Here is a 24570-nt window from a genome sequence, read left to right on the forward strand (position 1 = left end):
CTGTCTTATGAAGAAAGACTGGATAGACTTGGTTTATACTCTCTAGAATTTAGAAGATTGAGAGGGGATCTTATAGAAACTTACAAAATTCTTAAGGGGTTGGACAGGCTAGATGCAGGAAGATTGTTCCCGATGTTAGGGAAGTCCAGGACAAGGGGTCACAGCTTAAGGATAAGGGGGAAATCCTTTAAAACCGAGATGAGAAGAACTTTTTTCACACAGAGAGCGGTGAATCTCTGGAACTCTCTGCCACAGAGGGTAGTTGAGGCCAGTTCATTGGCTATATTTAAGAGGAAGTTACATGTGGCCCTTGTGACTAAGGGGATCAGGGGGTATGGAGAGAAGGCAGGTACGGGATATTGAGTTGGATGATCAGCCATGATCATATTGAATGGCGGTGCAGGCTCGAAGGGCCGGATGGCCTACTCCAGCACCTAATTTCTATGTTTCTATGAGAGGTGCTCTCACTTTACTAGCAGCCATCAATGGACATCATAGGTTGTACATTATAGCTTCAATTAAGGTAAATAGTATCAGATTCCACTTCCCAATGAGCGAGGGTGAGGTGTCCACTGGAAATAATTACAATCATGTTCAAATTTACATAATGGCTTCATGTTCAATTTCCAAGGCAGAATTGGAAATGAAATGGTTCATTTTCCAAGCTGCTAAACTGCAGTCAATGATTTACAAAGTAATAACATACAACTTTCAATTTTTGTACATATTTAAACATATTTTGTACATATTTAAGCATATTTCCTGGAATTCAAAAATGCAACCAAATAAAACAACCATAGGTTTGGAGGGATATGGGTCAAATGCAGGCTTATGGGACTAGTGTAGCTGGGACATGTTGTCTGGTGTGGGCAAGTTGGGCCTGTCTCCACAAGGTATGACTCTATGGCACTAATGCCAACTCAAAAGAATTACCAACAAAATTTTACAGTTCAAAAAGTTCAAAAAGTATTATATTTACATAGTTACTTACAGTCAAAAACACTTTCCCATCTGCACGATCAATTTCAGCTTCTCCAATATCTAGGCCAAGTTGGATGATGAAAGTCTCCTGAATTTCAAGTTCTCCATGTGGCAAGATGTTCAGTTCAATGATTCTGTTACCGACCTCCCCGTCTCTAAAGTAGAAAGTTCCATTCACAGGCTCACCTATGTCTGCATTGGATGATGGCAAGATTGTTTCTGAGTTTGGACCCAAAATGTTCCATTTTATCTAGTGAGAGAAAAAAAAAAATCTAAGGTTATAGGATTACAGAAGCAGGCAGTGAACATGTTCCCAGAAAATTCATCTGAAGCTCCAATTTCTGATGAGTTTGCCATCGAGCATTTTGACAGTTTTGAATTTACAGTTTGCGCTGCATAATATTCCAGCCACCATTTAAATGGTCAAAATAAACTGCACGATGCCAAAAAAAAGAAAGAAATTCTCATTTATGGATGAGACACTTTGCCAGTAGCACAAATGAGTAAAATTAACCTTGTACATAGAAGCATCTTTGACATCAGGAGTAAGGAAATGCAATTCATATTAAATATATATGCAGAGAGCTCCAATCATTTAATTAAAATATTGTGGATTAGATCTATTTCCTTTGGCTTTGCACCTAAAACTGCCACATTTGTGCTGATTTAATTACATAGAAATGTCCCCAGCCTTCACTGAGTTGCCCTCTCTCTTCACATATCTGCATCATTTTGATACATTTGGTCACATCTGAAATCAGGAATAGTAAATCATGTGGTCTCTTCAAGGTTATTTCACCTCTCACAACTGGTCAATACCTCAACGTTGCTTCATTTTGAATTTTCTCAATTGATTTTGGCTCACAGATATTTGAGGGACTGAGTTCCAGATTTCCATTAACCTTCTAAGAAATATTTCCCAAATAGCTTATCTCTGACATTAAGGTTACACGCACTTAACCTGAACATTCCTATCAGAGAAAATTAGTGCTCTCTATCAAGCCTGTCAATTCCTTTAATTGTCTTGAACACATTAATACAATTGCTCCTTAATCTTCTTTTCTCAGTCGGGAATGCCCCTGGTCCATTCCACAGCTCCCTAATCTCATTACTTTAATTTCCTCAGTTCCTTGGTACTATCCATAGCAATAGCTTCTATCACTCAAAGCTATTTTTACATAGATTCATAGGAACATAGAAAATAGGTGCAGGGGTAGGCCATTCGGCCCTTCGAGCCTGCACCGCCATTCAATATGATCATGGCTTGCCTGGGGTAGTATTATTATTATTATTTATTAATTGATTTTTAAATATGGTGGAAGTGTTGGGGAAAAGGGGTGAGATTTAATGTTATTCTTCTACTCACTCCTTTTCGAGCTTGTACAGACACAGAGTTGGACATTGGAAATTTGCTTTTTGTTCTTTTCATTGCTTGTAAATATTGATTGTAATGTCCAATTGTTTGATAATTTCGATTTTGTTACCATTAATGTCTTTAATGTCTTTACTTGTTCGGAATAAATAAAATAAATAAATAAATAAATAAAATCATCCAACTCAGTATCCTGTACCTGCCTTCTCTTCATACCCCCTGATCCCTTTAACCACAAGGACCACATCCAACTCCCTCTTAAATATAGCCAACAAACTGGCCTCAACTATATTCTGTGGCAGAGAATTCCAGAGATTCACCACTCTGTGTAATAAATGTTTTTTTCTCATCTCAGTCCTAAAAGATTTCCCCTTTATCCTTAAACTGTGACCCCTTCTCTTACCAAACAACATCTGCTATCACCCCTTCCCTTCTCCCCACTTTACTCACTTTGAAAGGCTCCTGCCAAGTTTCTCTTCAACTTTACCTATTTCTCCTTTTCACGGGGGGGCATCAGTCGCCAAGTTTAATCAAAGGTTTGTTCATGGTGTTGATTTTCTTCTGCAATGTTTAGAAGCTCGTGAGTTGAGGAGTAAATAGGCTGCAACTTCCCAGAATTTATCGTGCCCATCAGTCAACAACATGGGGAAGAGGCAGTTCCTGGAACTTGTCCCAATGATTTCAAGCCCTGCTTTATCTATGTATCTCCAGAACTAATTGAACTAAGAGTAGCATTTCCACTGACCCAGTTTTGGCCTGGAGAATCTGCTCATTTGGCTTGTGTTTGTCCAGTTGGCGAAATAGTATGTGAATATCTGTTTTTTCCAATGCAACATATGCATTCTTATTTTGTGCTGCAAATAAATGCATCAACTAAATACTATTAACAGCAGTGGCTTTGTATTTCCCATGTATGATGGTCGAGTTTCAGTCACTGTAATAGGATCATACATCACCAACCTCAGATTCTGATGCTGGGACTTACAGCTGACGTGTTGTGTAGTTTGTTGTCAGTGTCCATGGCATTGTGCTATAAATCTGGGAAAGAATGCACACACTGTGCGAGGCTCATATTCCCTCCCCATCAGCAGACCTTGGGGAACTATGTCCAGAGAGTGGGGGTAAGAGTGGGTTACTTTCCTTTGCAAGATACATTGTTCACCACCCAAACACCATCAGCAGAGCAAATATTACAGTGTTTTTCCCTCCTCCACTGTCAGACATACAAATTGGAAGAACAGCACATTGGTGGCTTGGGCAGCTTACAACCAAGCAGTGGGAATATTGATTGCTCTAATTTCAAGTAAACCTTGCATTCCCTCTCTCTCCATTCCTCCCCCCACCCGAATTGTTCTGCTCATTTCACTGTTTGTTTCCCATCCCTATCACCTCCTCCACAGCCAACAATGGACCATTGTGGTCTCCTTGGCCATCGATGCCGGCTCTGTATTGTTCTGCTGTGAAATGAATACCTATCATTTTCCCTCTCCCCCAACTCTCAGTCTGAAGAAGGAATGTCACATATTACTTTTCTCCAAAGGTGCTGCCTGACCTGCCGAGTTACTCCAGCATTTTGTGTCTATTACATACAAACATAGAAACATAGAAATTAGGTGCAGGAGTAGGCCATTCGGCCCTTCGAGCCTGCACCGCCATTCAATATGATCATGGCTGATCATCCAACTCAGTATCCCGTACCTGCCTTCTCTCCATACCCTCTGATCCCCTTGGCCACAAGGGCCACATCTAACTCCCTCTTAAATATAGCCAATGAACTGGCCTCAACTACCCTCTGTGGCAGAGAGTTCCAGAGATTCACCACTCTCTGTGTGAAAAAAGTTCTCCTCATCTCGGTTTTAAAGGATTTCCCCCTTATCCTTAAGCTGTGACCCCTTGTCCTGGACTTCCCCAACATCGGGAACAATCTTCCTGCATCTAGCCTGTCCAACCCCTTAAGAATTTTGTAAGTTTCTATAAGATCCCCTCTCAATCTCCTAAATTCTAGAGAGTATAAACCAAGTCTATCCAGTCTTTCTTCATAAGACAGTCCTGACATCCCAGGAATCAGTCTGGTGAACCTTCTCTGCACTCCCTCTATGGCAATAATGTCCTTCCTCAGATTTGGAGACCAAAAAAACGCAATACTCCAGGTGTGGTCTCACCAAGACCCTGTACAACTGCAGTAGAACCTCCCTGCTCCTATACTCAAATATTCTTGCTATGAAAGCCAACATACCATTCGCTTTCTTTACTGCCTGCTGCACCTTCAATGACTGGTGTACCATGACACCCAGGTCTCGCTGCATCTCCCCCTTTCCCAATCGGCCACCATTTAGATAATAATCTGCTTTCCTGTTTTTTGCCACCAAAATGGATAACCTCACATTTATCCACATTATACTGCATCTGCCAAACATTTGCCCACTCACCCAGCCTATCCAAGTCACCTTGCAGTCTCCTAGCATCCTCCTCACAGCTAACACTGCCCCCCAGCTTAGTGTCATCCGCAAACTTGGAGATATTGCCTTCAATTCCCTCATCCAGATCATTAATATATATTGTAAATAGCTGGGGTCCCAATACTGAGCCTTGCGGTACCCCACTAGTCACTGCCTGCCATTGTGAAAAGGACCTGTTTACTCCTACTCTTTGCTTCCTGTTTGCCAGCCAGTTCTCTATCCACATTAATACTGAACCCCCAATGCCATGTGCTTAAGTATCAGTATTTCTGTTACATACAAACAGTATTTCTGTTACATAGAAACATAGAAAATAGGTGCAGGAGTAGGCCATTCGGCCCTTCGAGCCTGCACGGCCATTCAATATGATCATGGCTGATCATCCAACTCAGTATCCTGTACCTGCCTTCTAACCATACCCCCTGATACCTATAGCCACGAGCCACATCTAACTCCCTCTTAAATATAGCCAATGAACTGGCCTCAACTACATTCTGTGGCAGAGAATTCCAGAGATTCACCACTCTCTGTGTAAAAAATGTTTTTTCTCATCTCAGTCTTAAAAGATTTCCCCTTTATCCTTAAACTGTGACCCCTTGTTCTGGACTTCCCTAACATCGGGAACAATCTTCCTGCATCTAGCCTGTCCAACCTCTTAAGAATTTTGTAAGTTTCTATGAGATCCCCCCTCAATTTTCTAAATTCTAGCGAGTACAAGCCGAGTTTATCCAGTCTTTCTTCATATGAAAGTCCTGACGTTCCAGGAATCAGTCTGGTGAACCTTCGCTGTACTCCCTCTATGGCAAGAGGCTGGTTAATTGGTACTGTACAGACAGCGCACGTCCCAGCAAGCTCTTTGTATTGGTTCAATAATGCTACCATTTAAAACATGCCTATACACCGGAACCTCATTTAGCAGTTGCATTCTTAGAAAATAATGGACCAGTAGAACCAGCGCTAATAACAATCAGTCCAACTTTAGATAGGGAGTTGCACTAAGCATTGCACAGCTGTGAATCTTGGCTCTGCCAGGAACGTAGTTGAGGGCGAAGCCCTTTGCTGGTGTTCCAACTTGTATGGAATGGCTAAATTGACCCCATCATCAGTGGAGTGAACTATTGGGTCAATGAGCAGAGATTGCCCATGGAGGCTGATGTTGAGAGGCAAGAGCAAGCTATGTGACAAAAAGATCACTGCTTTGTTGCCACAGGAATGCCAGCAGATGGTAAGTGTTTGCACTAAGTTCCAGTCAGAACAACATGTAGCCAGAGCAGATGCATTTTGTTTGTTAAAGTATGAGGGTCATGTACTTGTTAGGGCTCCACAACCAAGAGAGCGATGTGGAACCAACTCCTGGTGAAATGGAGTCATGCAAATTAAAACAGGTTCTTTGGGCCTTCATGCACATGCTGAGCACAACTACCTGACCAAATTAATACAATCAACTAGCACTTGGTCCATAGCCTATTATGCCTTGGTGATTCAAGTCCTCATCCAAATGCTGCTTAAAGGTTATGAGATACCATATAACCATATAACAATTACAGCACGGAAACAGGCCACCTCGACCCTTCTAGTCCGTGCCGAACACGTATTCTCCCCTAGTCCCATATACCTGCGCTCAGACCATAACCTTCCATTCCTTTCCCGTCCATATAACTATCTAATTTATTTTTAAATGATAATAACGAACCTGCCTCCACCACCTTCAGTGGAAGCTCATTCCACACAGCCACCACTCTCTGAGTAAAGAAGGAAAGATGGAAAGAGATCACCTGACTCCACATCTTTCTCAGGCAGGGCATTCCCAATGTGCCGTGGTTAGCACTTTATCCGGCTGCATCACAGCATGGTTTGGGAATGGCTCCAACCAAGATCGCAAGAAATTGCAGCGAATTGTAGGCGCATCCCAGACCATCACACAAACCAACCTCCCTTCCATTGATTCCATTTATATTTCACACTATCTTGGCAAGGCCACCAGCACAATGAAGGCTGAGTCACACGCCGGCTACTCCCCCTTCTCCCCTCTCCCCTCTCGAAAAAAGGAAGAGAAGTATGAAAACGCACACCTCCAGATTCAGAGGCAGCTGTTATCAGGCACCTGAACCATCCTACCACAACTAGAGAGCAATCTCAAGAGAGTCAAGAGAGTCAATTTAATTGTCATTTGGACCCCTGGAGGTCCAAACGAAATGCCGTTTCTGCAGCCATACATTACACACAAATAGACCCCAGACACAACATAATTACATTTAACATAAACATCCATCACATAGCTGTGATGGAAGGCCAAATAAACTTATCTCTCCACTGCACTCTCCCCCCCCCCGATGTCAGAGTCAAAGTCATAGCCCCCGGCTGGCGATGGCGATTGTCCCGCGGCCATTAAAGCCACGTCGGGTGGTGCGAGGTCGCACACCAGGTCTTGGTGTTGGAGCCCCCGGTGTGCGCTCGCAGAGTCCGCGGCCATTCCAGCCGCGCGGGGCAGTGATGTCAGGCCCCGCTCCAGGAGCTCTTCAACCCCGCAACTCGGGCGGGAGAATTCGCCGTTGCAGAAGCCCCGAAAAGCGGTCTCCCTCCAGGGAGCCGTGGGCTCCCGATGCCGTCGTCCGCAGACCTGCAGCAGCAGCCTCCGACTCTCCGGTAGCAGCAGCAGCAGCAGCAGCAGCAGTGCTCCTCCACCGCTCCACCCGCTCCGGACTCGGCCAGCTCCGCGACGGCAACGGTGAGTCGACACCTAAGTCCCCGGCTTCTTCCTGTTGTAGGCCGCTCCTCGTTGCGGCCTCAACGACACCTGAGACCCGACGAGAAAAGGTCGGGTCTCCAGTGCAGGGAGAGATTCAAAAAAGTTTCCCCCCCCCCCCCTCCCACCCCACCCCCCCCCCACACACACACACACACCCCAACATAAAATAACAAAAACTACATAAAAACACAGACAAAAAATAATAAAAACGCGGACAGGCTGCAGAGGCCGCTGCTGGCCAGAGCCGCGCCGCCTACCGGACTATCTACAATCTATTATCTACTCAGTGGAGACTCTCGGACTATCTTTGATCAGACTTTACTTGCACTAAACATTATTCACATTATTCCCTTTATCATGTATCTGTACACTGTGAATGGCTCAGTTGTAATCATGTATTGTCTTACTGCTGACTGGTTAGCATGCAACAAAAGCTTTTCACTGTACCTCGATACACGTGGCAATAAACTAAACCCAACTCAGATTGCAACGGCCATCTGGGTGAACGATTTCTCCCAAAGATCCTTCAAACCTCTTACTCCTCACATCAAACCTATGCCCTCTGTTCTAGATATCTCCACCACATGGAAACAATTCTTACAATGATCTCATAATTCTGTGCACCTCAGTCAGTTCTCCCCTCAGTGTCTTGTGCTCCAAGCCATTCTGTTCAAAACAAAGCCAGCCTATCCAGTAACTTCTCGTCAATGAAACTCTTCTGCAAGCTTTTCTATGCAACCAATTCTGTAGGAGTCATTAAGCTTAAGTATATTATTATTGATATTATTATCATGGTTGATATTTTTAGTTTCAGCTATCTGCCTGTACTTTTGTAGGTGGGATTTGATAGGTAGTAGGGGTCTTTTGTTAGAGGAGTCTCGCACAGACTCGCAGATTAGAAGGTTTAGTTTGTGTCAGAGTATGAGGGGAGATAGATTTCTACCATGATCATGACACACATGTTATGAGATGACATACCTTAAGGGGTTGGACAGGCTAGATGCAGGAAGATTGTTCCCGATGTTGGGGAAGTCCAGGACAAGGGGTCACAGTTTAAGGATAAAGGGGAAATCCTTTAGGACCGAGATGAGAAAAACATGTTTTTTCACAGAGAGTGGTGAATCTCTGAAACTCTCTGCCACAGAAGGTAGTTGAGGCCAGTTCATTGGCTATATTTAAGAGGGAGTTAGATGTGGCCCTTGTGGCTAAAGGGATCAGGGGGTATGGAGAGAAGGCAGGTACAGGATACCGAGTTGGATGATCAGCCATGATCATATTGAATGGCGGTGCAGGCTCGAAGGGCTGAATGGCCTACTCCTGCACCTATTTTCTATGTTTCTATAAGAAGCTTTTATGTTATTTAAATGACGTGAATGGAACAGTGGTTAAGAAGAGGAAAGTTATGTCAATTCTTTGTTTTATATTACTTCAATAAATGACTAATTAATCAAGAAACGACATCTGGAAGATTAATCTGTGCTGTCTTATGTGTGTCGTGAGTGTGTTAGGCTATACCTTCAAATCATCGCCGATAATTAATGGCTATCGAAATTGGATTTTGAGAAAGTTGTACAAATTGCAATTATAAATTCTTTCACATCTAGTGTTGTCAAAAACTGCACACAACATTCCAACAATGGCTTAACCAGTTTGATAACGTTATACCAAGGGCTCTGTCTTCTTATGTTCGATTAATGAAGGCCATTAATCTGTAGACTTTCTACACCAGTTTAATTTTGCTCCCCTCGTCAGAATATTTATACACCATTTCCTTTCTTCCTCAATTGTCCCTGGGCCCTATCATTCACTGTATATGAAACTGCCCTCATTAAACTCCTAAAATGTATCACCTCACACTGAACAGAATTAATTTCCATCTGTCATTGTCCTGTCCAATTTACAGGCTGATCAATATCATTCTTAGCCTAAGGCTAGTCTTCCCACTACCAACTGGAACACCAATGCTAAATAGGTTAGCACTCCAGTCTGAAGACGGTCCAAACCCAAAACATTGCCTGTCCATGTTCTCCAGGGATGCTGCCTGACCCATTGAGATACTCCAGCATTTTGTCTCTTTCCTAATTAGGTTACTGCTGGGTTTAAGGAGTACAGCATTTCTGACAATTTCTTGTTCTTGTTCTTTGTTCTTATTCACCCATCCACATCAAAGTCTATTATGTACGCCGATTTACAATTGGACAATTATTCATTAACATTATGGTGAGAGAGGCCGAAAATGAAACACATTGCCTGTTGAATGCCATTGTGGATCTGGAATAAAATAGAATCTGCAGGTTTTAATAGTTGTTTAAATAACTACCAATACTTATTTTGAGGAAGCAAAACAAATATCCCAAAGAACCATTTGATTGCATTAGTTAGTACTTATTGGTTTGTTTTTAAGAAAATATTCAGGGGCGGAAGATTGCAACCTTCACGTGGTCCGCCCTGTTTCGACTAATGCAATCAACTCGACGTGCACAAACGGAAGATCAAATAGAACAAGTTGTCCAACAACTTTAGGCTGTGCACGCCACACGAAAGAAGAAGAAGAAGAAAATATTCTGAGCTGAACTGAGCCTTGAATTTTTTAATATACATTTATTTAATAATAAATAATTCAAATGGATTTTAGGTTTTATTATTTTGTACTTTTGTTGCAAGTGTCAAGTTTTAATAAATGGTACACACATTATGCCAAGTAGAAAAATAATGAGTTTTAAAGTTATGAGCTGTTATGAGTAATGAGTTCTGAGCTGCTGAGTTATAAAGTGGGATGGATAGGTGTATTAACAGTCCTGGGTTTAAGACTGCCTAGAATAAATAATGACCTCTTCTGGCCACCTTTCAACATGCATCCATGACCACAGGTTCAATGAACAGCAAAATAACATTACATTGAGTTCTCGTATGTTCCTTGAGCATTAGATGTTTCCTGAGTGATGATGTGCGATTAAATGAGCAGCATAAAAAGTTCGATTAAAAAAAAAAAAAATCATAACCAAAGTCAAATAATATAACAAGAAAAGTAGCTAATCTGGTCAGTGATAAATTATTTGAATCCACCAATAAAAGATTGGATTTTAAAATATTTTTTCGGACACATATCTTTATCTTTGTTTATCTTATCTTGGTTTATATTGCTCTGCCAAGGACAAGAAGGCTCTGCAGAGAGTAGTGCGTTCGGCCGAACGCACTATGGGAACTTCACTCGCCCCCCTGCAGGAACTATACAACAGGAGGTGCAACTCCAGAGCAAATAAAATCATGGGAGACCCCTTCCACCCCTGCAACGGACTGTTCCAGCTGCTACGGTCAGGCAAACGCCTCTGTTGCCATGCGGTGAGAACGGAGAGTTTTGAGAAGGAGTTTTCTTCCCAGATCGATAGGCAATTCGAGTCTAAATGTGGGGACAGTTAAAATTGCAGCTGAGGAGGAACGAAGTGACCGTGAAGGAGTGTATGGTAGCAGCAGGTCAGAGCGGTATTGGGGAGCAAGGTGGTGTAGGGCTTTGAAGGTCAGCAGTAAAATCTTGTAGTTAATCCGGTGGTGCACAGGGAGCCAGTGGAGCTGAGTGAGGACTAACTCTACTGAACGTTTTCCCTTCCATTATTTATTATGTAAAAGAATATGTGTGTTATGATTGTGTTTATAGTTTGTTTGGTTGTTTGGTTGTTTGTCTTTTGCACAAAAGTCCGCGAGCATTGCCACTTTCATTTCACTGCACATCTCGTATGTGTATGTGACAAATAAACTTGAATTGACTTGACTTGATACTGGTCACCCCCTCCATGACACACTTGTCAACCTGAGGAGTACCTTCAGGTGTTGGGCCTGCTGCATCGACGTCGCAGAGCTGTGGTTCGCGGAGCTGCCAACACGGGCGGCGCTGACCAACATCGCGGAGTCCTGCGACCCTTTGTCGGGGGTCACCAGCGCGAATCTCCGCACAGCTCGGCCTGTGGACTTCGGTGGGAGGTAGCCAATTTAGAGGTCCGGGCCGCTGAAGATGTTCTCCCATTCGACGTCGGGGTCCATCATTCCCGGCGAGAGTGCCTGAACATCGGGCCACCCGCAGCAGCGACTACTGGGTGCTCGGGAACCCCCGACCATGGGTGGGCATCTGGGAAGATCAACGAGGAGGTGGACTGGACTTTGGTTCCTTCCCTCACAGTGGGGAACTTTGGTGCCGCTGCGGGGATGATGTGTCGTGGACTTCTGTGTTTTGTGCTTTTTTTTTAATTTTGTACGACAGTAAGATAGCCATACAAATGAATTTATATTCTCAAAGGGTCCTTTGGAATTGTCTAGTTTAGAAAGCAATGGATTGTTGAATATTGAATTATGCCTGGAGATTGGCAGGCATTTGAACTACCAAGGCAATTGAGGGATCTGGGGAGAGAGTGGGAAAAGGAACGTTTGAATTCGCCATGTTCTTGTTGAATGGCGTGGCAGACTCAATGACGCAAATGGTAAACTCACATTTGTGTTGCTTAATTTTCTTCCAAATGACTAACCAACTGATCTGCCTTCTGAAGGGAGCGGTGATGCTGGTTGGCTTCTCATTATAGCTGAACAAACATACTCTACAAATTATAAACAACTTCAAGGTTTATGCTTAAGTGGGTGTGGATTATTTATTCTTGAGATGCTGCAAACACTAATAATGCCTTAGTTAATAACTATCCCATTGTCTTAAGCACTTTGAATTCAATAAGATAGCCTTGAATCAAAAAGACACCAGTTTATGTTCAGCATACAATTTAATTGCCCATATACAATCGCAATCCTGTTTTTAGACCACAATTTACACACATCGCAATCCATTTAGAAATTTTCAGTTTTCATTAAACGCTCAATTTACAAAATTATGCAATGGAGATGTGCAAAGTAAGGGTCTGTCTCATGAAAGCGAAGTCGGCTGATGGCGAACAGAACCGGAATCTGCGCTGGAGGAGGTGCAAAGTCAGGGCCGGTCCCACCAGCATGCGACCTGCATGCGGTGAGCTCGACCAAACCGGATGCGGGGGCCGCGCGGAGGTTGAGTGAGTGACGTGAAGTTCGAGCGAAGTCCGTGGGAAGTTCACGCGTGACATACGGCATCAAGACGCTGCGTACGGCATCGAGACGGCTGCGGGCCGGCAGGCTGTTGCCGCGCGGAATTTTTGAACACGGTCAGTTTTTCGGAGCCCCGCGCGATGTCGGGACCAGCTCCGCACAACTCCATACGGTTCCGGCGATCGAAGTGGGACCGGCCACGCAAGACCGTACGGCTCAAGCGACCACGTTAGGTCGCGCTTGCCGCATGCAGTCGCATGCTCGTGGGACAGGCCCTGTAGATTCACCAGAATGTTACCCCAAATTAAGCATTTCAAAGACGGGGGTGAAATTGGAAAAGGTGGGTTTGTTTTAGCGTGGAGTGAAGTGATGGGTCACTGATGAAGGTATACAAAAAGATGAGGGTCCTAGGTCAGCGAGTAGAAATGTTTTTCCCCAAAGCAGATGAAACCAAAACTAAAAAAAAAACATGGGCTCAGGTTTAATGATAAGAAGCTAAGAAAGCATGATTTTTTTTCACCCAAGGATAGTTAGTATCTGGAAGTTACTGCCCGAGAGAGCGGAGGCAGGTATTTTCATAACTTTAAAAAAGCATCCAGTCAAGCACATTAATCGGCAAGCCATATTAGGCTATGGACCAAGTGCTGGCAAATAGGATGAAGGACATGGTAAGCCAAGGATCTGCTTTTATGCTCCATGGTCCAAATGTTTTCAAAGAAAAGTAACGGATCTTTTCCCCAGTATCCGGGTCAATAATCATCCTGCAGCCAAACAAAAAGACTAGAAACAGATAATGGGTGCAGGAGTAGGCCATTCGGCCCTTCGAGCCTGCACCGCCATTCAATATGATCATGGCTGATCATCCAACTCAGTATCCTGTACCTGTCTTCTCTCCATACCCTCTGATCCCTTTAGCCACAAGGGCCACATCTAACTTCCTCTTAAATATAGCCAATGAACTGGCCTCAACTGCCTTCTGTGGCAGAGAATTCCAGAGATTCACCACTCTCTGTGTGAAAAATGTTTTTCTCATCTCGGTCCTAAACGACTTCCCCCTTATCCTTAAACTGTGACCCCCTTGTTCTGGACTTCCCCAACATCGGGAACAATCTTCCTGCATCTAGCCTGTCCAACCCCTTAAGAATTTTGTAAGTTTCTATGAGATCCCCCTCAATCTTCTAAATTCTAGCGAGTACAAGCCGAGTCTTTCTTCATATGAAAGTCCTGCCATCCCAGGAATCAGTCGGGTGAACCTTCTCTGTACTCCCTCTATGGCAAGAATGTCTTTCCTCAGATTAGGAGACCAAAACTCCTGACTAGTTATTTATCAGGAACATACAATTATACAAGGATATTCTGAGCCTACCTGCACATCTCCCGTATGTCCTCCAACCCTTTCCAGCACCAGCAATAATTTCTGTGTTGTGTTGGGATTCGGGATGACTTGTTGAGTCAGATTTTGGAACCGAATAAGTCCGCTAATGGAGTCACTTTTGCGGATGGTTACTCTGCTGGTGAGATGGTTTCCAAGGATTGCTCCTCCGTTGACTGCTATCAACTGGATTTCAAACTGCTCCTCGGATTCACTGGAGAGAACCAAACCACAAATGCCAGCCTTCGCCCACTTTAAAATTTCACGGTAAATGTAATTATCATGCAAAAAGGCTTAATAATGCATAGATTAGTTGCATAACCATTACAATGTTAAGGCTTGATGTCAAATATATTTACAAAGTGTAGAGGGGATAGTAAAGGTACAAGGACGAGCACAATAGGGGGCTATTTGTTTCCGTGAGAACAGACAGTCATGGTAGCACACACTATATTCCAGCATCTGTAGTTACTTATTGCTACATTTTAAGCTAATTAGCAGTCAGTCCAAGAGGATTGGCACGGAAACAAAGAGGGTGTGGCGGCTCCTGAGGGTCGTGCCAGTATACTGCCGAACCCCTCGGCACAGGAGTGGTGCAGTCCGGAGGCGGCCCTCAGCCGGAGGGTTTAAAAGGCAGGGTTTGGGTGCCATCTTCCTCTGGTTTCGTCTTCCCTTCAACCAGGAGGAATAGAATAAAGGTGCTTCTCAAACACTGGACTTCGTGCCTCCTTTTGAGACCCACGCACCACAAGGGTGATAAATGGGGAGGAGGGGTTGGCAAGGGAGAGGGTGGGGAAAGATGGGGGGGGGTGGTGAAGGTCAACTTTCTCCTAGACCATTTGAAGGATGGATTCAGAGACATGCTAATGCCAAATGGAACACAATGGAAACACGAAGAGCGGCAGGGTTAGTCCTGACAGCAAATAATCCAAATTGAAATTACGCTGGAAATCCGTATTCACAACAAATGTAGTAGAGATCACAAGAAGTTCATGTACGAGTCAAATTCATGGCTGGTCACTCCAATATTCAGATCAGATACAAATACTAACATTTTGGTACCTCAGCACGTGTTTTCCCTTACCTTTCTATGTCAGCAATAATGGTCACATTTATAAAACTCCGATTTTGTCCATGGTAGAATGTGATTGTCCCATTCGGAAGAATATAATCAGCTCCATAATGAGCGGTGGCAGCATGAGAAACAAAGTCTGCCGTGACAATTCCATACGTCCCCATTTTCCTTACCAAGGGAATTCCAAGCATTCCAATGTCTTCTTCAACTGTATAATTAGAGTGAAATAATGACCCTTAATCTTTAATTTTGAAAAAAACTGAAGCCCAATGCAAGTCACAATTATTAATTGTAACTAGTAGCTAAATGGTGTGTGTTATCGTTATGCACAGAGAGCAAGATTTAATTAAGACATATAACCATATAACAACCATATAACAATTACAGCACGGAAACAGGCCATCTCGGCCCTACAAGTCCGTGCCGAACAACTTTTTTCCCCTTAGTCCCACCTGCCTGCACTCATACCATAACCCTCCATTCCCTTCTCATCCATATGCCTATCCAATTTATTTTTAAATGATACCAACGAACCTGCCTCCACCACTTCCACTGGAAGCTCATTCCACACCACTACCACTCTCTGAGTAAAGAAGTTCCCCCTCATATTACCCCTAAACTTCTGTCCCTTAACTCTGAAGTCATGTCCTCTTGTTTGAATCTTCCCTATTCTCAAAGGGAAAAGCTTGTCCACATCAACTCTGTCTATCCCTCTCATCATTTTAAAGACCTCTATCAAGTCCCCCCTTAACCTTCTGCGCTCCAGAGAATAAAGACCTAACTCAATTGCATTGAGAAAAATAATATTTGAAGATCAAGCCTTCAGATCTGGCACAAAACATAATCAGTGCAGCAGTGATCCCTATATTCCTATTTGGTTTTGAAGCGGATCCACAAACAAGATCTGTACTGGAAATCCATTGGAAAATACAACCAAAACTATTTCTGAGAGATCCTTCAAATTCACCGGAAAGGTAAGCAAACTAACCAACTGCAGCTTCTCAAAGAGCGCATGGATCATTTGCAATAAAGTCAAACTACTTCCATGATATTAGTCCATACATAAATAATACATTGATGGCCACTTATGGTATCTTAGATTGCCACAATGCATTAAAGGCGTGCTGTATTGCTAATATAAAGGGAACCCGCCAGAGCAGGGCGAGTTTTTCTCGGAGGCGTTGTCTTTAAGAGTGGCAACTCTTTGGTGGTTCTCCAGGTTCCATGGTCACAGCCTCTTACCCTAGAAACCAGTGTCCTGCCCATTGCCATGTCACAATCCTGACTGCTTATCCAGAAAATAACATTTTATATAAATGGCATGAGATCGCAGGGAAAAGTCAGAGTACTTAATTATGGCGGCAAATTGGATATTGATCTTTATTGTACAGGGGGCAAAGTGTAAGGAGAACATCTTCCTGCAATTGGTACAGACATTTGGTGAATTCACTCATGAAGTGTGATTTAGCAAGGATATACTTGATGGTGTCACAAAGGTTCACCAGATTAATTCGAAGAAGGCGGCATTGGCTTAAGAGGAAAGATGCAAACAAATGGCATTCTCCCCCTCAGAATCCTAAAGATCTTAATGAGATAAACAAGATGATCACATTAAAAACCTGAGACTTAAAAGACTGAATACAGAGCGGGATCAGCTACATAAGAGGGCACAATAAGAAGGCATAAAATAAAGATCGAGATGAGAAAAAAAAGTAGTTTCTCAGAAGCATGAGATATGTGAACCTTCGTATGTGAGATATCCTTATCTACTGCGTTATTAAGAATATTCAGGCTGAAATTAACGTTGGTAGTCGAGGTAATGAAGGAGTTGAGGATTGTGTAGGACTGTGGCGGTGAATAAAAATGATCTAGTCAGCCATGAAATGATGGATAGGAAACTAAATCAAGAGGTCACTAAGTCTACACCAGTAACAGGGGAGGGCCAGTGGACCTAGTATGCCTGGACTTTCAGAAAGTCTTCGATAAGGTCCCACACGGGAGATTAATGGGCAAAATTAGAGCACATGGTATTGGGGGTAGGGTATCGACATGGACAGAAAATTAGTTGGCAGACAGGAAACAAAGAGTTGGGATTAATGGGTCCCTTTCAGAATGGCAGGCAGTGACTAGTGGGGTACCGCAAGGCTCGGTGCTGGGACCACAGCTATTGACAATATACATTATTGATTTAGATGAAGGAATTAAAAGTAACATTAGCAAATTTGCAGATGACACAAAGCTGGGCGGCAGTGTGAACTGTGAAGAGGATGCGATGAGGATGCAGGGTAACTTGGTCAGGTTGGGTGAATAGACAATAGGTGTAGGAGTAGGCCATTCGGCTCTTCGAGTCAGCACCGCCATTCAATGTGATCATGGCTGATCATCCCCAATCAGTACCCCGTTCCTGTCTTCTCCCCATATCCCCTGACTCCGCTATCTTTAAGAGCCCTATCTAGCTCACTCTTGAAAGTATCCAGAGAACCGGCCTCAACCGCAATTCCACCGAAGCACGAAATAGACCTGTGCATCATCTGCTTTATAGAATAGGGGGGGGAAAAAGTTCAAAAAACCTAGAAATCTGTGATTTTCCATAATTACCTGACGCATGATTTGAAAAATAGCAGATTTTGGGTTTTTGAAAACTTTTTTCACCCCATTATTATAAAGCAGTTTGTCCAGTTGCGATGTTTTGTCACTTGAAATGTCTACCAAATCGACATTTTTGAGCTTTGCAAAAAACTTTCCAACTTAGAGAATCCAAGCTTTATTGATTTTTTGGTACTGGCAGCACCAGATTCTTCCAGAAATGTTGATAAATCATCGTCCGTCAGCAATTCAAACACGCACTCGCCATTTTGTATTGCGTGCGCAGCATCAAGCAGACAGTAAAAATCCCCCAAAATACTGTGTATTGGTATCACTATGGTATTGTATCGATATCGGTTTTCTGGCCAGTAAAAATAATTACACGGTACAGCAGCGGCTTTTAGTCATCAGATTGCGGAGATTCTTAGACCTCCCTTCTATAATACGCATTGATCTCTGATCACACTGAGCTCACCCAGTCTCTTACAATCTCTTACTAACATCACAATTCCCCTTCATTCCTTGGCCAGTCACGGACAACCCATTTCACACACACCACCACAAGCACCATAGAAATTCTCGGCTCATATTCTCTATCAACAGCATATCAAGAGAAACACAGATCTTACCTTCTATGCTGAGGAATTGTGGCTCAAATTCTATAATACCTTCTGCATTGTCATTTGTTCGTATCACAATCCTAATGGACGAGATGTTACCCAAAATGGGAGGTTGATCTGGTTGAAGGCCAGGATCTCTGATGGCGAAGTCATGAGAACTGTATAAATACAGAAGGGTAATCAGTTGTAACATGATCAAGAAAAATCCTGAATAACCTCCGCTGATTTAAAATGTAGTATCTAAAAAGGCTATAGATTGATTAGCGACTTTTAAAGGGGAATTAGATACATGTTTGAGAAGGTAACGCTTGCAAGGCTTTAGGGCAAGATGAATGGATTGGGATTAGTTGGATTTCAAGAGCTGACGTAGACATCATGGAACATGTGACTTTCTTCTGTTTGCACTTTGTGCATTCTGCCTCTTTGTTCAAAGTTCTGGATGTCATTCCTTCTAGGTGTCACCCTCTGCAGTCTCGAACACAGACATAAAATGCTAGAGTAACTCAACGGGACAGGCAGCATCACGGGAGAGAAGGAACGGGTGACGTTTCGGGTTAAGATCTTCCTACAGACCCAAACACTGACTAGACATTTGAGAAAGGCACCCATCTGAAGGTCCCTGCAGTTCTTACGTTTCTGCACAGTTATTGGATTAGGCCATTCGGCCCTTCAAGCCAGCATCGCCATTCAATGTGATCATGGCTGATCATCCCCAATCAGTACCCCATTCCTGCCTTCTCCCCATATCCCCTGACTCTGCTATCTTCAAGAGCCCTATCTAGCTCTCTCTTGAAAGTTTCCTGAGAACTGGCCTCCACCGTCCTCTGAGGCAGAGAATTCCACAGACTCACAACTCTCTGTGTGAAAAAGTGTTTCCTAATCTTCGTTCTAATCGGCTTACCCCTTATTCTTAAACAGTGGCCCTGGTTCTGGACTCCCCCAACATCGGGAACATGTTTCCTGCCTCTAGCGTGTCCAGACCCTTAATAATCTTAGGTATACAAAAAAGCTGGAGAAACTCAGCGGGTTCAGCAGCATCTATGTATGAGCGAAGGACGTTTCAATAAGATATCCTCTCATCCTTCTACATTCCAACGTATACAAGCCCAGCCGCTCCATTCTCTCAGCATATGACAGTCCCGCCATCCCGTCTGTAACATACAATTTAGTAAACTCTCAACCTCCCTTATATTCCAGTGACACCAGCAGACCCTCAAGCGCAGAATCACTGAGCTTCAGTTTGAGGAACTGTCTTTCTACACATTGGATCCCCCACTAAATCACTACCATCTTCTTCAACAGGCACAGGAATTGCAGGCAATAGATTTCAGCGGCCAGTTGCAACCTGTGAAATATATTTCTTTTTTCCCCTTGTACTCGATAGAATTTAGAAGATTGAGGGGGGATCTTATCGAAACTTACAAAATTCTTAAGGGGTTGGACAGGCTAGATGCAGGAAGATTGTTCCCGATGTCGGGGAAGTCCAGGTCACAGTTTAAGGATAAAGGGGAAATCTTTTAGGACCGAGATGAGAAAAACATTTTTCACACGGAGAGTGGTGAATCTCTGGAATTCGCTGCCACAGAAGGTAGTTGAGGCCAGTTCATTGGCTATATTTAAGAAGGAGTTAGATGTGGCCCTTGTGGGTAAAGGTATCAGGGGGTATGGAGAGAAAGCAGGTACAGGATACCGAGTTGGATGATCAGCCATGATCATATTGAATGGTAGTGCAGGCTCGAAGGGCCGAATGGCCTACTCCTGCACCAATTTTCTATGTTTCTATGTCATGAATGGCTCATAATTAATATATGAGACTGATATGACAGCCAATTTATAAAAACATATATTTTTACAGTAACTTCCCTGCTCATATCACGGGCTATTATTATCTTTTTGTCTCGCTGTGCATCCAATTTCCTCAATGATGAAATTCCTGATGTGCCCTCCATTTAAATTTTACTCTACTTACAGACTCAGAACATCAGGAGAAATCAGTCAGTGGAAGGATCAACCCGAAACGTCACCCATTCCTTCATCCCCAGAGATGCTGCCTGACCCGCTGAGTTACTCCAGCATTTTGTGTCTACCATCGGTTTGAACCAACATCTGCCATTCCTTCCTACACGTCAGGGGAAATTATTTTCTCATGAAATTTATAATATAAATTTAAACCACACCCTCCATATTCAAAAAACTAGCTGAATCTCCACTGTGTAATTAATGCTGATTCACAATTCTGGTTATAATGATGTTATCTGTAATTAAAAATATAAATGGTGATTAAAGCTGTAAAAAGCTCCGTTCAACATTCAAAATGGAAAACTAAAGCATGTTGAATGGAAAATATCCCTGTGCAATTATAAAATTAAATTATCTTAATAATTGGGTTAAGGATAGCATCCCACATTTCCATTCGCCAAATATAAATAAGCCAATTAACATTGCTTCAAAAAAAAAATCAATTATTTCTAAGTTGGTGGGAGCAGGAAGATCATGTTCACAAAACCAGAAATTGATCCAAGTCAACTTCTTAAAGGACTATAAATACAAAGGGATTGATTATCTATATCCACAAATGCACTTAAATAGTAGTTTCTACAAACACCAGTAGCCCGATACTAGGGGTCATTAATGTAAGTTTAAAAAAAATATAATTCAACAATTTTGGATAGAGTAGGAACTGAAAACAAATTCAAGTAGAAGCCTGTTCAACTGATGATGGGCACAAAAAGCTGGAGTAACTCAGAGGGACAGGCAGAGAAAGAATGGGTGACGTTTCGGGTCGAGACCCTTGTCTGAAGAAGCAGCTCGAACCGAAAAGTCACCCATTCCTTCTCTCCAGATTAGCTGCCTGTCCCGCTGAGTTACTCCAGCTTTTTATGTCTATCTTCGGTTTAAACCAGCATCTGCAGTTCCTTCTTACACACCAGTTCAACAGATTCTTGGAAAAAACTTTCAATTATAGTTTCTCTTTGTCCAGCACATACAGATCTCCGTGAAAATCATTGAGAGTGTGGAGAGAGTGTCCAGCTTTAAGTTTCTGGGCACTCACATTTCAGAGGACCTCACATGGTCCACCAACACCGCTGCGTTGGTCAAGAAGGCACAGCAATGACTATTGTTCCTGAGAACATTAAAAAAGAATGGTCTGCCCCAACAGTTGCTGACAACCTTCTACCGCTGCACGACAGAGAGCATATTAACGTATGGCATCTCTGTGTGGTATCTCAGCTGCACGGAGGCGGAGAGGAGAGCTCTTCAGCGCGTCGTCCACAGAGCGCAGAGGATCATTGGGACACCACTACCAGCCTTGGAGGGCATCTACCACACACGGTGCCTCAGGAAAGCCGTCAGCATCCATAAAGACTCCTCGCACCCTTGTAATGGACTGTTCAAACTACTTCCCTCCGGCAGACGTTACAAGGCCTTCTACGCCCGAACCTCCAGACTCAGGAACAGCTTCATTCCCAGAGCTATAGCGGCTCTGAACCGGCCCTGCTGAGTGCCCCCCATCACCCTGGACTGTCTCCCTCGGATGGTCACGTCGCACAGACACATCTGCACTTCAGTCTGTTTGAACCTTTTTGACTATTTTACTGTTTTTTTTACAAACCATGTTTCTCGGGGTATCTAAATCTAAATTTTATTAGTTATTTAAGTTATGACATCGGATGGAAGCTGCATACCAAATCTCGTTGCGCTTATGTGCAATGTCAATAAAAGATATTATTATTATTATTATTATTATTATTATTATTATCATTATTGTAGTTCGTTGTAGCTTCCTAAAAACAACCCCTGGAATATGAATAACTCTCTTGTGACATGACATGAAAACTAGCTATTGTTAACATGTGGAGAAAACAATTACAATACCTCCCATAAACATACAGACTTTAGGAAGGATGGTCTTCTAAACACCATCCTTCTGCATAATGAAACACAAGCTGTAAGCTGCCATCAGTCAGATCTCATACAATTCAATCACTGACACTGAACAAGCCAGTGAATTGCACAAACTTACATTACAAAGAGCTGCTCGTTTATATGTATTAAGCATGTCACTGGACCAAACTAACTACATTGAATAAATACAAAAAAGACATCTGAATTTTGCTCTAAGATTTTGGCTATTTTGCAAACTTAGTTGAAAAGCAATCAAGGAATCACAATAGACTTACCCTTAACTATTAGTCAATATTATAGAAATGCCCATAAAGTACATTTACGCTTTGAAATGTCACCTTCCCATAAGTAGAGTTGAAATATCTCCCTATCTCAATATATGTAAATGTCACTCAAGGCCCTTTCTCAATTATAAATGTACTCAGTGCTGTCATTTAATTACTTACCCATCTGACTGAAGCTCCACTTTAAGAATTTTCACAAAGAAATCTTCAGGGCCTTCAGGAATGCTGTCATCGAGAATATCAACTGATATTTGTTGTATTTGTTCTCCTGGTTCAAATAACAACTGTCCAGAGTTGGATGCAAAATCTACGTCTCCCAGTGCCGTCCCATTATACATTTGATACCACAGGTGAACATGGCCTAAACTACCATGAGATCGCACAAAGGTAACATTAGCCTGACAAGAAAAAACAAGATTTATATGCACACGTTTCTCCTTAGAAAATCAATGCTGATATTGTATTATTTGATAGTTTACAGACAGAAAAAAACTGGAGTAACTCAGCAGGTCAGACGGCGTCTCTGGAGAAAAGGATCCGATGACGTTTTGGGTCGAGATTCTTCTTCAGACTCAAATATCTTCAGTCTCGACCTGAAACGTCACCTATTCCTTGAACAGCCATGATCACAATGAATGGAGGTGCTGGCTCAAAGGGCCGAATGGCCTCCTCCTGCATCTATTTTCTATGTTTCTATGTTTTTCTCCAGAGAAGCTGTCTGATGCACAGAGTTGCTCCAGCTTATTGTGCTTATCGTCAGTTGAAACTAACATCTGCATCTCCTTTCTACATATATTACTAATTCTTATAACTTGGTAAAACTCGGATATTAGTAACTACTGATGAATTCATAAATGCTGAAAAGACAGGGGGAACAGACAAGTTATTACTAATGAGGAATGGCACTTTTCATGAAGCAAATACATGATATTTGCTTGAGCAACTCCATTCATTGTAATAGTTTCCAGGTAAAGTATCAATGAAAAGATCTGCCATTTTTATTTTCCAGACAAAGAGCTTACTTTTAGAAATCTGATAAGATCAAGATCAAGAAGCTGTTCCTGAACCTGGATGTTGCAGATTTCAGACTCCTGTACCTTCTACCTGATGGCAGCGGGGAGATGAGTGTGCGGCCAGGATGGTGTGGGTCCTTGATGATGCTGGCAGCCTTTTTGAGGCAGCGACTACGATAGATCCCCTCGATGGTAGGGAGGTCAGAGCCGATGATGGACTGGGCAGTGTTTACAACTTTTTGCAGCCTTTTCCGCTCCTGGACGCTCAGGTTGCCGTAGCAAGCCATGATGCAACTGGTCACCATGCTCTCTACTGTGCACCTGTAGAAGTTCGAGAGAGTCCTCCTTGACATACCGACTCTCCGTAATCTTCTCAGGAAGTAGAGGCGCTGATGTGATTTCTTTATGATTGCATCAGTGTTCTGGGATCAGGAGAGATCTTCGTAAATATGCAAGCCCAGGAATTTTAAGTTCTTGACCCTTTCCACCATCGACCCGTTGATATAAATAGATAGATATGCCATTTATTGTCACTATACATGTACAGTGAAACTGAAAGCTGCTCGTACTCAGTGCATACATACAATTTAGCACAAAAAACAAGAAACAGAAAAAAAAAAAAAACAGAAGGGAGATGATGGGGGGGGGGGGGGGGGAATAGGTGCACAAATTCTGCGGCGCTACATACATATATACATATATACAGATGGAAGTCCGTGTTGGGCGGTGTAGTCAGTGCATGTGTGAATTTGAATTTATAGTAGATATAATTCTCGGAAAGCAACTATTCCTGAGTCTGTTTGTCCTGGATTTGATGCACCTATAGCGCCTTCCAGAGGGCAGCAGGTCGAACAGTCCAAACGCAGGATGGGAGCTGTCTTTGATGATCTTCTTTGCCCTGCTAAGGCAGCGGGAGGTGTAGATGTCCATCAGGGAGGGGAGAGGGCAGCCAATGATCCTCTGCGCTGTCCTGGTTACCCTCTGAAGCCTCTCCCTGTCTGCCATGGTGCAGCTGCCATACCATGCTGTAATGCAGTATGTCAGCAGGCTCTCGATGGACGAGCGGTAGAAGGTCAGCAGCAGGCTAGAGTCCAG

At 43.0% G+C, this 24570-nt stretch overlaps 1 protein-coding gene across 1 annotated transcript in view; it reads right to left on the bottom strand.

The window, feature by feature from the left end:
• LOC129695907 (adhesion G-protein coupled receptor V1-like) overlaps window positions 1-24570 on the bottom strand; it is a 491758-nt gene that overhangs the window by 233911 nt on the left and 233277 nt on the right. Inside the window, exons 64-68 of the mRNA XM_055633356.1 lie at window positions 22625-22860; window positions 18282-18430; window positions 15076-15274; window positions 13986-14205; window positions 992-1231 (exon numbers count right to left, since the gene is read on the bottom strand). Coding sequence (XP_055489331.1) covers window positions 992-1231; window positions 13986-14205; window positions 15076-15274; window positions 18282-18430; window positions 22625-22860 — 1044 coding nt within the window. The remainder of the gene's footprint in view (window positions 1-991; window positions 1232-13985; window positions 14206-15075; window positions 15275-18281; window positions 18431-22624; window positions 22861-24570) is intronic.

This window comes from Leucoraja erinacea, chromosome 3 (genome assembly GCF_028641065.1).
Source record: "Leucoraja erinacea ecotype New England chromosome 3, Leri_hhj_1, whole genome shotgun sequence".
In the NCBI taxonomy this organism is placed as follows: domain Eukaryota; kingdom Metazoa; phylum Chordata; class Chondrichthyes; order Rajiformes; family Rajidae; genus Leucoraja; species Leucoraja erinaceus.